Source organism: Magnolia sinica, chromosome 2 (assembly GCF_029962835.1).
Source record: "Magnolia sinica isolate HGM2019 chromosome 2, MsV1, whole genome shotgun sequence".
Classification (NCBI taxonomy): domain Eukaryota; kingdom Viridiplantae; phylum Streptophyta; class Magnoliopsida; order Magnoliales; family Magnoliaceae; genus Magnolia; species Magnolia sinica.
The window spans coordinates 4,178,884-4,196,120 of NC_080574.1; the positions used below are offsets into that span (position 1 = coordinate 4,178,884).

Here is a 17,237-nt window from a genome sequence, read left to right on the forward strand (position 1 = left end):
AATTTTTGGGACAACGGTGTAAGGTGATATGTCAAAGTGGATGGACGGCATGGATGAGACATTTACATCGGTGAGTGGCGCAGAGAGCACAGACAACCAGCCACATCATAGGCAACAGCTTCTGTAATGCCATGCAATCCGTCCGTTGATGCGAATGGGACGTGGATTAGCTACCCCCCGGGACCAGCCAATGGCTGCTGGTCGGTGACCTGTGGGCCCCAACATAACTTATGTGTTTCATCCATGCCGACCATCTATTTTTACAGATGATTTTGTGGTATGAGACCAAAAATGATGTATATATCATATTTAGTTGGAGCACATTACACGAAACAGTGTTGAATGAGCATCGACCAATTAAAAATGTTTTGGGGCCTTTCGTCTTTTGGATGAAGCTGATAATTTATTTATTTTTTTTCCATTCATCTGTCAGTGTATGACCTACTTAACACATTGGATGTCAAATAAACAGTACAGTGGGCCGTAGGATGATTTCCATCGTGGATATCCAATCGCTATTGTTTTCATCTGGCGTGGTCCACCAGAGATATATATCCCCCTCAATTTTTGTGTCAGGCCGTTAAATGATCTTTAAAAATGGATGAACCACATGGCCATGAGTGGGCCCCACATATCACCGACCACCAGACACGGGTCGGTCCCACATATCACCGACCACCAGACACAGGGGTGATTGCAAGCCGTTCAACTGAGTACGCACTATGCTTTTGTAATTCAATCCCGTCCGTCTGTCCAAACATGGCAGAGATGGGCCGATGGATATGTAATCCAATCCCGTCCGCCCGTCCAAACATGGCAGAGATGGCCCGATGGATATAGCAATCCAGTGGGATTGCATGTAATCCACTGTCATACTCACCCCTGACATTGGAAGGCGTGCAATCCACCCTAATACAACCCACTCCCACCTAATGCGCGCGTCCAAACAGGCCCTGATATGACACGACCATCACAATGCTCAGGACATATATGTGAATATCATACTTCAAGATGTATGGCCATCATATGTGAGAAGACTGACTCAAGTCAAGATTGATAGTCGCCGTTATCAGGAATCAATTTGATGTTGGTTATGCCTTCATCCTTGCCCGATATGACCATGTAAGTGTGCCATGGATATAAGATCTTGGTATTGGACCTTTAAATACTTTTATTGGATAATCAAGCTCAAGTAAATGATATAGAGGCACATTAGCCTGAACTATGATCATTACGTTTAAAGACTTAATGTTGCAAGAAAGATGATCAATCTTTAAACTTGAAGATGTGTAGGTATCATGATCTTAACTAAGCACTTTTTGGGGTTTCCTAGAGGTTACTAAAAATTGGTGATGTTGGACACGTCCATCAAAATTCATGATTCTTGCTTGGGCCAACGTGGGATCCATCGAGTTTACTCAGGGACTTGTTCAAGGTTAGATATAATTAAATCACAGACTTAATAAGTGTTTTTACTCCTAGGCCCACACTTAAAAGGCTTTAATTAGTTTTACAAAGTTTTTCAACCATTAAAGTTTTATTTTAACCATTAAAATTGGTTTGACCAAACTTAATGATGAACCAGATGCAATGGCCCACTACTTCATTAGCATGGGATTTTAAATTTATTGGGAATGGCATAAACAGTGAAAGGATAGATCATGATTATGTGCATGTATAAGATGGATCAACAAACTTCCATTACAATAGGATACAAAGAAGTACATAAGGCTATCATCGGATCAAGCCTGGGGTAGGTCTCAACCTTGATTTTGAACTGTTTTGGGTCGGGTCGTCAAGCTGCCCTATTCAAAATTCTGATTTTTCAGGCCTAAGCCTGGCCCTTTGACACCCCTAAAAGTACATAGGATAATAGTATATTATACCGGTGCAACTCTTAGACCCAACCCCCTCCTTATTTAAAGATCATATTATATAGATGAGAGAGAGAGAGAGAGCTCCACCTCCTTCCATCATCACAATCCCTTCTCATCTCTGTCACATGTGTGAAGTGTGTAGTCTACCAAGTGAATTGTGCACATCTCCCTTAGCCTTTACCAGAGGTATAGATGGTGGTTCCCTTCACTTCTTTCATTTGTGATAGATCGAAGAGAAACCTCTTCCATTAGAGGATCATCATTGACAAAATCATTATGGAAAAGCATCATACGATTTAATCGCTTAAAGTAAAATCTCCACCCTTCACATCCTTTGGGGTTTTTATTCTACAAATTTGATGTTATCACAAGCAATGATCATGGATGGAATATTAAATTGGATTATCAGATTATCTTGAGTTTCCGTTGCATTTGGACGTGAAAATCCTATAAATTAACTAAGCAACATGCTCTAGTGGTACACACACACACAGAGATATATATATATATATATATATATATATATATATATATATATATATATATATAAAAGATACTATTTGCACTGGGGCCCACCTTGGTTGTAACATAACCTGAATTTTGTCACGACCCTTCATCTAGGCTAGATGAAGGCTTTTAATGACCTAGATTCCATATACACAAAGCGTTGAGCCCTCACTTAAACTCAAGGTGGACGCTCCTCTTAACTTATTCCATGTAATGTGGTTATTAGAGCCCTGCCTATGTGAATCTTATCAATTGATGATATAAATGGTATCCAGTAATATTTATAATCTTGACCATAGATCATGGTGACCATAGGGTCCTGGATTGGCATGTGATTTCCTATAATATATGTGTGAGCATCCTAGATGTACACAACCAGAGTTAAATGAGAGGGATTCCTTTAATTGTCCTTGGGAACTTAAGAGTAAATACAATAGTCACTAACCAAAGAAGAGTAGTGAGGCATAAATTTCAATAACTTATTGCTCAATGAACACCAAGGAAACCATAAGATAGACTTATGGTAGTTATTTTATGTGGTCGTTATATGTGAGGGGACCAATAACAAATCAAAATGGAAGTTTCGACCATCAAGTATGATGAAGAATCGATGTGCATTTGCTCTATCCTCTCATAGGATTGTGAGTGTGTAATGCGAATAGGCTCATGGTTTTGGATTTATCATATGCTTGTGTTGATGGTTCAAAGTCAATTCTTTAAACTGGGAGGCTCATCATCCTCGGATTATGATCGACCTGAGGATGTACCGAGTCTGCTTAATCCTCCTCACGTGAGAAGTTCAAGGTCGATCTTGATGGCACATGCTTTGGCTCACCTTATGAGGTCATTATATAGTAGCAAAAGTGGACGTAGGGCATTTAGTAAGGTCCGTTGAGACTCATATGGGCCAACAAGGGATCCAATAGTTTTTTAGGAACCCACTTATGACTTGGATCTTGAGAATCAAATATTCATCAAGTGATTTTTCATTGAGCCAAAAATATTTTTAAAAGGTTTTAAAAAAATCACTATTAAACGTTTATTTTAACCGTTAAAAGGTTTTTGATGTTTTGATCGCACTTGATGATGATATAATAATTTAGACCCAGGGATCCATTGCATAATTTGCATAGACATTGGGTCTTTGATCAGTGATCATGATAGTAAAAGGATTGGATCATATATGGGGTACATGGAATAAAACAGGATCACAAACTTCTAATGTAGTTGAAATATGAAAATTATATAGATGATAAATTACCATAGTTGATGTCTCCCTAAAACCTTAATTTCTCTCTATAAATAGATCATAGGCTAGAGAGAGAGAGAGAGAGAGAGAGAGTAGACTATAGAAAAGAGAGTCTTGGACGTCTCCACCCTCCTCGCATCACCTACAAGTAGTGAATAGATAGAGAGAGAAGAAGACAAAATTTCTCTCATTCCTCCATTACATCATTGTTTTATACATGTGGGGTCCACTTTATGGCCGACTCTATAAATATGTCCCCTTTTGACTTAATCCAAAGGCTGATGTATGGTTTTCATCATTTTCCACATTTATGATAGATCAAAGAGAGACCTTCTAGTTAAAAAATGATATCGACGAAAATATGGTTTCTCAATAATATCGATCTAAATAGTTCTAGTAATAGGTTTTATAGTTTTAATTTTTAGAAATTTGATATTATTCAAAGGATTGTAAAATCTAAAATTGGTTTTTGATTTATTTATTTTTCAATGTGTTTCAAAAATCCTAACAGTGGTCTACCAAATTCATGGATCTTACTGAGTTTTGAGACCGACAGTAACATGGCCTGACTCACATGATGGATGAGTTGGATTTCATGCATATAATATGTGTGCCCCACATCTAGATGGTGCCTCCATATCTTATAGCGGCTTCAGTGCCCCTAAAGCACTCCCCATTAACTAATATGAGCTAACATAAATTAGGTGTTGCAATTACTGATTGGCACACCCATTACTTTACTAACATATTTCTTTGCTCAAGGAACACAAGGTTGGTTCGTCTATAAGTCCACGTGGAATAAGTTTATTCCACTAGTGATTTACTTGTGTGTAAAAAGTTATTCACCTACTATTCTCCTTGTCCATTGCATATACTTGTGTGGGCCTACTATTGTGTGTATTCAATCTAACCCCAGGTTAAATAAGCCCCACCATGATGATGACATATGTTGTGAATTAAGTCTATCCAATCATTAGGTGGATCACTCTATCAAAAACATTTGACAACCACCCAAGAACCTCTAAATTCATGTGGTGCCGATGTGATGGTTGGATTGATTTAATTTTTTTTGTTTTTTATGGACGGCGCAAGAACAATGAATCTGCGGGGCGATTTGAATTGAGCTTTTGTTTTCTTTTTCTTTTTACTAAATGAGATTATGCATGCATCTTATAACATTTCATAATTGTACGGGGGAGATGACATGGCAGTGACAAAAGAATAAAAAAAAAGGTAGAGCCATGTTGCTATATTAAGCAGCTATGCTATCTTTCAGTTAGGATTGTCCATCTAGTGGGACCCATTATGGATAGAAGAATCAAGATATACATGGATTGGATGATTCTAACCATGTGAATAGTGTCCTTGAATCAACACTGGAAAAGATAAATAGTCAGTAGCTAGCATTAAGCACTGAAAAGTAAATATGAGCGATGGCTATGATCATTGAATTTAGGAAAAAAAAGTCTTATTATGAGTTAGGTAAGAGATTCTTGGGCACATATTGGAAGGTGTAAGAAGCGGATTCAAGATGTCTCTAATCATTTGAAGCGATGAAATTTCCTAAAAAAATTCAATATTCTTTCACTCCTCCCAACTAATCAGATTGATGGTTTAACTGCCCCCATCATGAGTAATAACAACTACTCATTTGTGTTCCCAGCTCAAACATTGCTTAATACGTCAATTCTAATAATTTTAACCCATTAGAAATTAATTTTACACTTCCTAAAAGTAAATCTAAATAAGTCAGTCAATCCTTAAAGTCTTGGCTAGATCTTGGTACCAGTACTGGGACCCAAGATTTGTTAGGCTTACCCACTCTTTCAACTTGAGTCACTTGATCAGGTAACATTGATGTGATAAGGCATGTGCAAAATATTAGAATTGGAAGGGTGTTTTCAGAATCCAGTAAATTTTAAAACCTGAAAATTAATGGAAAGATCTAACTCCCACTCCCTTAATTGCCCATGCAAGGAGCAAAGGTTAGAGGGAAGAAGAAGAAGGAGAGAGAGAGATTCTATGCAATATATAACTTCGGTACTCTGGTATAGTGTGATTGTTGATACTCAGGCACTAAGAAATTTAAATTGTATACATAAAAACAAGGTTTGAAGTATCGTCCAAACCCAGTATGTATCGCCTAAAAACACACTTGTATATATTACCATGAAGGATACGATCATATCAAACTCCTATTGGCCCTAAACAGCCGGATGCAGGGCCACTTGGAGGTGATATAGGGCCATATTGATGGTGAACAATACGGTACCCAATGCATCACTTAAAAATCGTGTATAAAATAGATATAGTTTAAACGGTCCAAATTGTGGCCACTATGTAGATGTATCATAAAAATACCCTGATTTCAATTTTTATGCAGCTGATGGCTCACCTAATTAATAGATGGTTGAAATGAGACTTTTATGGTCCTAATCGATGTAGATAATTTGTAATAATCAGAGGTTATCATTGTCCAATATTAAAATTTGTTTAAAGTGTATAACCTTTTTACAGTTGTTCCAACAATTTGGGCGATTTAATTTCTATTGATACATCTCACCTATAGAATTTCCAGGGGCCTGTGTATCAACCATCATGTTGTACCAGATCATCATATAACACAATAATAAGCTGGGACAGGTTAAGACGGCAATGGGTCCCCAAAAAAATGCTATTAGAGCTATACATGAATAGAATTGAGTTGAGCTTAGCACAACTCAGCTTAGTTCGGACAGCAGTCAATTCCAACTCGAGTTCAACTTGATTTGGTCCTTAAGCTTGATTGAACAGCCCGGCTTGATTTAGTTGGTAGCTTGAGTCAGCTCAAGCCAAATTCTAGCTCAAGTCAAGTCCAACATTTTCTTTCAAGCTTTTATGCCGGTGAGTCCTTTTTCATTACATTATATATAATATCAAATATAATATATTAATTAAGTTATATACATTATATAATATTATATAATTAAGTTATAACTCGAGTTGAATTGGGCTGAGCCGAACAAGTCAAGTTCAAGCCAAGCTTTGAGCCAAGTCAAGTTAAACTCAGGCCAACTCAAGTTCAACTCGAAATCTTTTCGAGCTTAAAAATTAAGCCCAGCTTGGTTTGAACCCAACTCGCCAAGTTGAACTTATCTGAGCCGAACCTAGCGAGTTAGAAGCCAGCTCGGTACATGGTCAGCTCATGACTGCTGCAACCACTTGTATTAACTCATCCTGTGTTAACAATGATGTGCGTTTATCGCAAATTTTTAAATTGTGTTAACTCATCCAGCAGACATGCTGCATGCACGTAAGACCGTCCAAATCGTGGGAACCGTCACTTACGTAGCATATTAGAGAAAATAGTCAATGGTTTAAAATAGCAGGTCATATTAAACATTTAAGGTTGTCAGATCTCTATGATTCTCAGGTTATTATCCATCCACCATAGATCCCGTGGTTTGTACGGTCTGGATTGGGGTGAAGATATACCACGCATATCTTGGCTCGACTTCTGCACAGTAATAACTGGTGACAAACGCACTGACCATTCCCTGATCTAATTTTTTATAAAACAATGCCTTAATATCTCAGAATTTACGTTTGGGTACCTTTTTAAATGACTTCTAATTAAGCTACCTCAATAATTAAGTACTTTCATTTTGGTGTACTCTGTTAGATTTCTCTGATGGCAGTTATACTAAGTAGGTTATTTTTCTCAAATGACGCAAATGCCCTTTTAATTGCACTTTCAACAAATAAGCGTTTACAGATTAAACATTTCTTTGGGATTGTTCAACATATCTGTTGAATGCCAACGTTTAGTGTTACTCTTGTTATATGTAGTATTCAAAATATGTGGGCCGCACATCTTCAATCCACTTTTTCATACCACGTGTACCGAGTAAACCATGTGGGATCACTTATGTATTTTATCTATCATTTTACTAGGTTTGACATAGACTGTCAGATGATGCTTCTATGTGAGTTGAACATCTACAGTTGAAAAATTCTTAGTTTGCATAAGTTTTGGATAAAGCTGATATTTATGTTTTCCTATCATATATGTCCGCATGATCATATGAAAAGGGTTGGATGAACAATGTAGGCCCTTATGAGTAAGTTGGATGACAAATAAACATCAACTAGCCTTTAGGAAGGTTTGCGGAGGTTATTATTTCCTTTATTTCCTGTGGTGTGATTTGCTTAAGATTTGAAAATGTTTTGATTTTGACCTCAATGCCAAAAATAAATTTGAAAAAATGGATTTATAGAATAAATAAATCACATACATTCACAGTAGGTTATGTAGATTTTAAACCCTATGATGAAATATACCGAGTAAATAAATTAGTGGCATCAAAATTTGAATTAAGCATTTGAAGCACATGTAAATCTCACCATCAAACCAGCTACCCAAAGTGGACCATTAGGATCATTCGACTCTTATCACCTTTAGAACGACCGTAGGCCATATCAATTGGGACCATCAAAACCAAAATATTCCCATATCAATGCATCAAGGTGGGCCGCACTTAAAATTCAACGGCCAAGAAAAATGATGAACACTTGTCTAATGAGAGAGCATTCTTGGTTATTTATTTATTTATTTAATGAATGAAAATTATTTAAATTAAACAGGCATGTCAATGAAAAGTTTTTTAAAAAGTACCAAGAAGTAAATTCAAAACAATGAGGTATTGTTTTATAAAAAACCCATTTAAAAAACTACACACCCAGATTTTCGAATGATAATGACAAGAGTTTTTGGTTGTAGCAATGATGATGCACAGTTGTCTCTCCTAAAATATACGTGGGAAACGTATGGTGTCCCGCGGGTATACAATAAAACTTCTGGTCCCATATCCTTCCACGTGTATGGTTACAAGCGATTCAAAACTAAGAGGCATCCAATCAGTTACCATGATTAAACCAACATCATGTAGGTACTCTGATCGAATGGTTAGAATTACACGATCAGTGCAACTTTTGCAGAGCACTAAAACTAGTGTCTCGTGCCGATATTGAAAGGGTAAGATTGTCTATCCATACATTTTGCACCGTTCATCCAACATGGACTCATCATCTGACAGTCTATATCAACGGGCCTTGCAACGTGTACAGATACAGTCGATGCACGCGGGACACCGTTTAGGTGTCTCGCGGGACGGCAAACCGCTGGCATAAGAAAAGCAAGAAAACAAGATTTGTGAAGCGCACTCGCGCGAGTGCGCTTTGCAATAGTACCTGCTATCATCTCCATCGCTCGTGCTAATGTTCAACTAGCAATAGGATAATCACGTGGGACCGACGTATGTATTTCTTCAGCCAAAATGGGGCCAGTAATCTGTTCTAGTTGACCTCACAAGCACATCAAACGAGAACCGTCGAGAACCATCACAAAAATTTATTGACCGTCCATCAGTTTTGTAGAACCACATCATGTCAGATGAAGAACAACCAAATTGGTACACATCTGATGAACGGCTTGGATAATGAACATTGACCAGTGTGTTGGCGAGTGCACTAGTTTAAGGTGAACTCGCGCGAGTTACCTTCGCAGGCTCAAGGACGGAGAGAGATAAAAAAGAATTCAGTATGGGTACCTCGCGCTGGGTACTTCCGGGTTAGTTTCACTAACACAGAATAAACAACTAATATTGAATTAAATCCATACCGTCCATCACCTACATCACTATGTTTTTTTAGGTTAATCTGCAAAAATAATTATTATTATACACTTAGGGAAGCCACACTAAAACATTACTAACAGAAACTTCTAAATTCAAGTGCCATAGCCCACCTGAGTTTTAGAATACTGCGATTTTTGGGTAAGTCTTTCATCCTGATCAGAAACATCATATGAATGGATGCGATGGTATATAAATACCTCAGTACATTCTACAAAGAACTCTTGGTGAGCGTTCCATCCTAATCTTCATGTGGTGTGGCCTACTTTAATATTTGATGATCATGATTTTTTGATTCGATAATTAAAAAGAGGAAAAATACCTGATGGACAGTGTAGATCTTATGAAAATTCTAACCACGTGGATCTCGGTTTGGAAAGTAGCGCCACCGGTTAGCTAGCCCGTGTTACCGAAGCCCGGCCCAAAAATAAAATCTACGTTCTATACTACTCCAGCAGAGTACGATGTTGGTACGCTTGCATTAATGATTTGTGCATATGGCATAAAATTAAATAAAAAACCGTCCAAATAATGGGCCGTGGTTTATGTAGATCATTAGAGAAAATTTAAACAGATTCGATATTCTCAATGGAGGATTTACAGATACTTAATGCACGGTGGGATTCAAAACTAGTCAATGGTCCGAATGTAACGGAAAGATTTCTGAATTTAAATTCGTTCATCGTATGATTTAAAATTTATTACCTATTCTATCCGTTGCTGGTTTCAAAATTGGACAGTTTCATTTGAGCGATTTCAATGCCTAGTTGAATGCTCGAGTATCAGGCATCACTCACTGCAGAGTATCAATTAAACTCTCTTGAATCCCCCACTGAGCATGTGAGTGGGGCCGTTAGTGATGTCTTTTACAGACTGTTCCCGTTCTCTCTCACACTAACCCCACTCTCGCTTTCCTTCCCTCCAACCAAAACTGTCAATTTGTATAGTCTTCTCTCCATATATAAAACCATAATATCTTTGTTTCCTCTCAAGTCTCTGTCTTTCCTTTTCTTATAATTTTACGGACTGAGAAAATCCTTCACTCATCTTCTACTTCACCGTCTAGTTAGGGTTAGGTTTTTTTTTTTTTAATGGAGATGCATTTTCATCTCTTACTTTTCTTCTCTTCTTTACTGTTTTTCGATGGTTTAGGGGAAGACTTCTTCTCTTCTCCGTCTCCGGATGTTCGAGCACTTCTCGAATTCAAGAAAGGTGTGCGTGTCGATCCGTCTGGCATCGTTTCCAATTCATGGGACCCGACTTCTGTTGAATCGGACGGTTGCCCTCGCAGCTGGTCTGGGATCTCTTGTGGCGGCGGCGGTTATGTCACTGACATCGTCCTTGATCGACTAGGCCTGATCGGTGATTTGAAATTCTCCACTTTGATTGGGTTGAGAATGCTGAGGAATCTTAGCCTTTCCGGTAACTCTCTCACTGGACGTCTTGTTCCCTCGATTGGCAGCTTGACTTCTCTGCAGCATTTGGATCTGTCAGGGAATCACTTCTACGGGTCCATCCCGGGCCGGATCACAGAGCTATCGAATCTGGGTTATTTGAATCTCTCGTCGAATAATTTCACTGGTGGATTCCCAACTGCAATCCGGAATCTGCAGCAACTGAAGTTTCTGGATTTGCATTCAAATAGCCTGTGGGGTGACATTGGGGTTCTGTTGTCTGAGTTGCGCAACACGGAGTATGTTGATATCAGCTGTAATACATTCTATGGGGGAATTGCATTGGATTCACAGAATATTTCGAGCTTCCTGAATACTGCTCGTTATGTGAATTTAAGTTACAATAACCTGGTCGGGGAGTTCTTTTCACATGGTTCGATTCAGATGTTTAGGAACTTGGAAGTTTTGGATGTAGATCACAATCAGATCATTGGAAAGCTTCCATCGTTTGACTCGTTGCCATCGCTTCGAGTCTTACGTGTTGGAAACAATCAGCTCAAGGGGTCTATTCCGATGGAACTCTTTGGGAGTTTTGTGCCATTGGAAGAACTGGATCTCAGTGGCAACAGATTTTCTGGTAAATAAATCGTGATGACCCTTCTTAAGTTCATATGCATGTTTGATGTATAAATAGTTTGTAGCCCAAATTGATGTGTTCTCCTTAGCTTTTGTTATCTTTCTTGAATTTTACAAGTAACCATTTTATTGCGCTATAGAGAGCAGTGAAGTGGCAGTAACTGTTCAAAACACAATGTTGGTCGTACTACATGCTGAATTTCGTTTTTCCACCCATTTATATTCTATATTTGGACGTAGAATTGGGGGAAACTAATTTTTTATGGACTTAATTCTTGTCATTATCATCATCATCATCATAGCCTTATCCCAGTTATTTGGGGTCAGTTTTAAGAATCTTGTTTGCTAATCAAGATTTGGATCGGGGTTCATTCTCATGGTAGCTTGGCAAAAGTTTGATAATCGGCTTTCCACTCAACATCGACCCTCCTTTTACCCTCCCAGTTGGATATGATGCTTATAGGTGGCCCTAATAGCTAAAAGAAGTGCTTATAGGTGGCCCTAATAGCTAAAAGAAGGGCCAATGCTTACAACGTATGAAAACCTCATGTGCAGACACATCCGTAGAAATATATGTTCATGGTAACTTGTATTTCAATGTCATTTTTAGTTTACAAGTGCCTAAGACATGGAAAAATGCATCAAAATAACTGGAGACACATTAGAACTATTTTTTTGGTATACAGATGATGCTAAATATAAGGATGAAACATGCATTACGGTTGTTCCCAATAGGTTTGCCAATGCTTGCTTGACATTTGTCAGAAACAGGAGTCAGGCACGACAATCTGTTTAAGCATTGGATTGTGCTTGCTACATATCTTGCACGAGGGAACACATGCCACATGCTCAACCAAATTAAAGAAAAATAAATAAATAAGTCAACTTGGAAGGGAAATAAGTCAAGCCTCATGACACAATTGGGTGAGCCATCTCCCAACCATTGGCTAAATGGTGGATAGGGGAATACATACTAGCCACCTATTATTCAACGATCTCCTTCGAGGCCGAAACAATGTCCCACTAAATGGTTATGACACTCACTTGATCCAATGGACCACACCAAGGGCATCACTGACAATAGGTGCACACATAGGAATAGGAGCTTGACTGTTTTTCTTTGCCACTTGTAGAAATCTGGATGTGCATAATAGTTGACAATGTTATATTCTTGTACTCTTGCTTTACTGGTCATCGTTCTTTTTTCTTAGTGATGTGCAGATTTTAATTCAAAATGTTCCATCTGTTATATAACACATGCTTTCAATTTTCACAGGCTCTATTCAGAGTATCAACTCTACAACTTTGAAGGTTTTGAATCTTTCATCAAATGCACTATCAGGTTCATTACCTTCCACTCTAGGAAGCTGTGTGAAAGTGGATTTGAGTAGAAATATGATTTACGGAGGCATTTCCGCAATGCGGAGCTGGGGTGATTCTTTGGAGGTTATTGATCTGAGTTCTAATGCATTGTCCGGGAACTTTCCAAATGTGACCCTTCAGATGCTGACTTCTATCAAGATCAGGAATAACTCTTTAGAAGGAGTTCTTCCATCTGTACTAGGAAGCTACCCAAAGTTGACTACCATTGACCTTAGCCTTAACAACCTTACAGGAACGATCTCGAGTAGCTTCTTTGTGTCATTGACCTTGACAAATCTGCATCTCTCAGGAAATGGCTTTACTGGAACAATTCCTCTACAGAGCTCAGACTCAATTGAAGCATTAGTTATACCTTCTCGTTCTCAGATGGAGTCCCTTGATCTGTCTGATAATTCATTAACCGGTGCTTTGCCTCCAGCAATAGGCAACATGGTGAGGCTTAAGTTGCTGAATCTTGGGAAGAATAATTTGTCAGGAGGGATACCAAGTGAAATAACCAAGCTTAATGATTTGGAGCATCTCAATCTATCTTGCAACAATTTCAAGGGTGAGATCCCCGATAGGCTTTCAGCAAGTCTAAAAGTATTCAATGTGTCCTATAACAATTTATCGGGTCATGTTCCTGAAAATTTGAGGAGGTTTCCATACACCTCATTTCATCCTGGAAATGATTTACTAATCTTCCACAACATTTTTCCTTTATTCCAGCCAGGGAACAATGGTTATGGCAGGGGCCATCATCATCTGAAGTCTTACATTAAAGTAGCAATTATTGTTGGGTCTTTTGGGGCCCTCATGATGATCATCATTGTCTTGCTGGCTCATACTAGGTCACGGTTGCAAGAGCTTCATGGCAGAGATGGGTTGAGCGGCCAAAATACTGGCAGAGATGTTACATCGGGGATATTTACTTGTCCTACCCTCTTCGGGTTCATCAGAAATACTGACCTTGTTCCAACTTCGTTGAGTTTTTCTAATGACCAGTTGCTAGCTTCAGATGCTAGACCCTCAATAGCTAAACAGAAAGAGTTTGTAACTGAAATTGCAGAACATGGCATTCCTGAGTTAAAAGAAGCAGCTTCAGAGTCCATAAAGTCCAACGTGCCAGATAAATGTCTTCCGGCCACGGGATGGAGGTCCTCTCCGGGTTCCCCATTATCTTCTTCCTCCCACTTTATTGAATCATGCGCAGCTGAGCAACCTGTGACATTAAGTGTGTATTCTCCAGATCGATTGGTTGGAGAACTATTTTTCCTAGACAGTTCTCTAGTATTCACGACTGAGGAACTGTCTCGTGCTCCAGCAGAAGTTCTTGGTAGAAGCAGCCATGGGACTTTATATAAAGCAATGTTAGATAGTGGCCATATGTTGACTGTGAAGTGGTTGCGAATAGGCCTTGTGAAACATAAGAAAGAATTCACCAAGGAAGCCAAAAGAATTGGAACTATCAGGCATCCCAACATGGTTACATTAAGAGGTTACTATTGGGGGCCTATGGAACAAGAAAGGTTGATTCTTGCAGATTATGTTGATGGTGATAGCTTAGCACTCCATCTCTATGGTAAGACCTATGGCATCTCTCTCTATTTAACAACAGTTCCATAAAGCATAGCAACATTATATGAATAAAGCGAGGTTTTCCTTTCCTTAATTATTTAGCTACAGGTCGATTGTGCTGTGATTTACTGTCTGTGCATTCTGTAAATTCTTTTTTTTTTTTTTTTTTTCAAGCTGCATTGAGCTTTCTTTTAGGAGGTTTTGTCTATATAATAATAATAATAATAATAATAATAATAATAATAAAATTGATATGATGCTAAAGTTGCATTTTTTTTAAAATGCATTTTTAAAAAAAATCCGTCTTCTTTTGTATATTAAAAAAATAATAATTTGATGCTCAAGTTGCTAGAACCTTTGAACGGCGAACCTTCAATTGATGCAAGACGGCATTCCCAAGCTAGAGCATTACATGCTTTACAAGATATTTCATTCACATGTTTTATATGAAAGATTTTCAAAGATTGGTAATGGTGCACTCCTTACAATTCATTTTTAATGGCTCATTGAACATTACAGTCAAGGGGAATATTTTAAGATGCCTATTTTTCAAACTTTGATCTAGCTGAAAGTGCAGAGATGTTTTGATGTTATATAAAGTAGCTGTACCACTTCCCCGAATGAAATTCTACATTTCAGAATCTCAGAGAAAATGGTCATTTTGAGGGAAAGCTTTATAAAAGCAAGACTTGTCTGATAGTGTGGTTTTGTCCATCCAAACAAACTTGTTCTGTACATGTTTTTTGAATTAGATCCAGTTGTTTTAACAGTCGTAGTTTTCGTGTTTGTTCTGACTGTCAAATTGGGATATGTTATCATCTTAGTTTTCTGGGTTAATTAAGACTAAATTGATTTTAGGTCTCTCTGACCAAAAAAAAGAAAAAAAAAAGAAAGAAAGAAAGAAAGAAAGAGAAGTAGGGCAACGAGTGTCAGACGTAAGTGTTCTTGAAAAAGATGTATCTAGATTTCAAAAAGAAAAAAAAAAAAAAAAAGGTTCCCTAAACAACATGACAATCAGACTATCAGGGCAACAACTTGTCGTGTTTTGCAGTTTTTGCTTCTAGATTAACAGGCATTATCATTTTCATGGAAAGCATGTGATATTTGTCTCTTGTCACTGCCAGTTCCCTAATCAAATGACAATCAAACAATCTGATAAGTGAGTTTCCATGTTAATGACAACCTTACAGGGTACCATGCTTCATCCACAATTGGCCCTCTACTTGATGGTCTGGATTGGCCTGCATATATCCCATGTGTAGCATGCTACATGTGCCAACTAAGCCATCCAAGATGAGGCTTGTTTCAGGGTTGGAATACGGTGGCGTTCCCTCCCAATTGCTCCGTGGGATGACTCATCCGAATTGCGGATTGGGCTGATTTTTGGTCCAGTGCCTAAGGTGGATGTGCACATCTGATGGATGGATGGAGTGGATGTCACACATAACAGGGTGGACCCACAAAGTTCAAGGCAGGCTGAGTTGATATGGCGTGGCTGGTTCATTTCAATCAGTAGAGAACAGCAGTGATGGCTTACCGTCATTGTAACGTATAAGACAGAATGAAAGATAGCAAAAGTTTCATTTGGCTGGCAACAATCTGGTAGAGCCACGTTCAGTATCAGTTGTCAAATTCAAGTGTTTGAGCTAGAATTATCAGCTTTGCTATTTTATTATGCCTGTCTGATGAGATGCAGTTTGATGTCTGCTAGTGATTAAATGGCTGTATATTTCAATTAAAATGGCCCAATTGAATCTGCCATATTGAGGGATACTTTATTCCCTACAGTTAGCAAATTCATGGCAAGGCGGATAAGCCTCGTCTTATATGGATTCACCTCAACTAGCAAATTGAAGCGAATCTATTCATGATTGCTGCTATCCTTTTTCTCTCTGCTTGAACACATGCACAAGTGGATGCAAAGCAGTTGATTGGCATTTATTTACTAACATTCATATATTAGCTGAGCTTGCTTTGTTCATTTGAAGGCTCCATTTTAATACTAACTAATTGCTTGCCAGAGACTACACCTAGAAGATACTCACCGTTGTCATTCAGACAGAGACTGAAGATCGCAGTCGACGTTGCTCGGTGTTTGTATTACCTCCATCATGACAGAGGCTTGCCTCATGGTAATCTAAAGCCAACAAATATACTCTTGTCAGGGCCTAATCTTACTGCTCAGCTCACAGACTATGGTCTCCACCGTCTCCTGAAGCCTGCCGGCACTGCCGAACAGATCTTGAACTTGGGTGCGCTTGGATACAGGGCACCGGAGCTTGCCACTGCAAGCAAACCGGCTCCATCATTTAAGGCCGATATCTATGCTTTTGGGGTGATTTTGATGGAGCTCTTGACGAGAAAAAGTGCTGGTGACATAATCTCGGGCCAGTCAAGTGCAGTTGATCTCACTGATTGGGTTCAGCTGTGTGCCAACGAAGGACGAGGTGTGGACTGTTTTGACAGAGACATCGCAGGGGCGGAGGGAACCCCAAAAGCAATGGATGAAATGCTTGCAGTGTCTCTCAGGTGCATTCTTCCTGTAAACGAGAGACCTAACATCCGGACAGTCTTTGAAGATCTCTGCTCGATAACAGTCTGATGTTTGTGTACATCCCTCGGAATTGACTTCCCGCCATTCTTTCTATAAAAAAAAATTTCATTTCATAGCTGAGTTTAGAGCTTCTAACCCTGGCTAATCTTTACATTTTTTTCTCTCTGTAAAGGGGATGATTGATCCATTGATTGATTGATGTTGTTTGAGTTTGAGATTGAACTGAGAAGTTTGTATCTAGTGGGTTTTCTAATAACTAATGCTCCCATGCCGTTTTGTTACTATAGTCTCTCATTCTTCTCTGGGGCTATTACAGAATTTTATTCTATGCAGTTCAGAATAGTTACCTTTGTAGTCTTGTAAGTGTGCATGCTTGTTTTAGGCCTGAGACCGTTGCGAGAACTGCAT

The 17,237-nt window shown here is 38.6% G+C and overlaps 1 protein-coding gene across 3 annotated transcripts; it reads left to right on the top strand.

Moving 5' to 3' along the window:
• Positions 1–10,165: 10,165 nt before the first annotated feature.
• On the top strand, positions 10,166–17,110 carry LOC131232329 (probable inactive receptor kinase At5g10020). 3 transcript variants are annotated; one of them, XR_009164835.1, is made up of 4 exons: positions 10,166–11,336; positions 12,612–14,279; positions 15,668–15,877; positions 16,297–16,421. XR_009164835.1 is itself a non-coding variant. In XM_058228566.1 (3 exons), the coding sequence occupies exons 1-3, from the start codon at positions 10,397–10,399 to the stop codon at positions 16,875–16,877; spliced, it is 3,189 nt and encodes a 1,062-aa protein (XP_058084549.1). In that variant the 5' UTR covers positions 10,180–10,396; the 3' UTR covers positions 16,878–17,110. The 3 variants fall into 3 exon arrangements, 1 of the variants encoding a protein (XP_058084549.1); XR_009164834.1 differs by having other exon boundaries at positions 15,726–15,877; XM_058228566.1 differs by lacking the exon at positions 15,668–15,877 and having other exon boundaries at positions 10,180–11,336; positions 16,297–17,110.
• The last annotated feature ends 127 nt before the right edge of the window (positions 17,111–17,237 follow it).

Bases quoted from the DNA above. Each gene is read 5' to 3' on its own strand.
- LOC131232329 (XM_058228566.1), top strand. From the start codon at position 10,397: ATGGAGATGCATTTTCATCTCTTACTTTTCTTCTCTTCTTTACTGTTT. The intron at 11,337-12,611 runs GTAAATAAATCG...CAATTTTCACAG, and splicing joins CAGTGGCAACAGATTTTCTG to GCTCTATTCAGAGTATCAAC. The intron at 14,280-16,296 runs GTAAGACCTATG...ATTGCTTGCCAG, and splicing joins CTTAGCACTCCATCTCTATG to AGACTACACCTAGAAGATAC.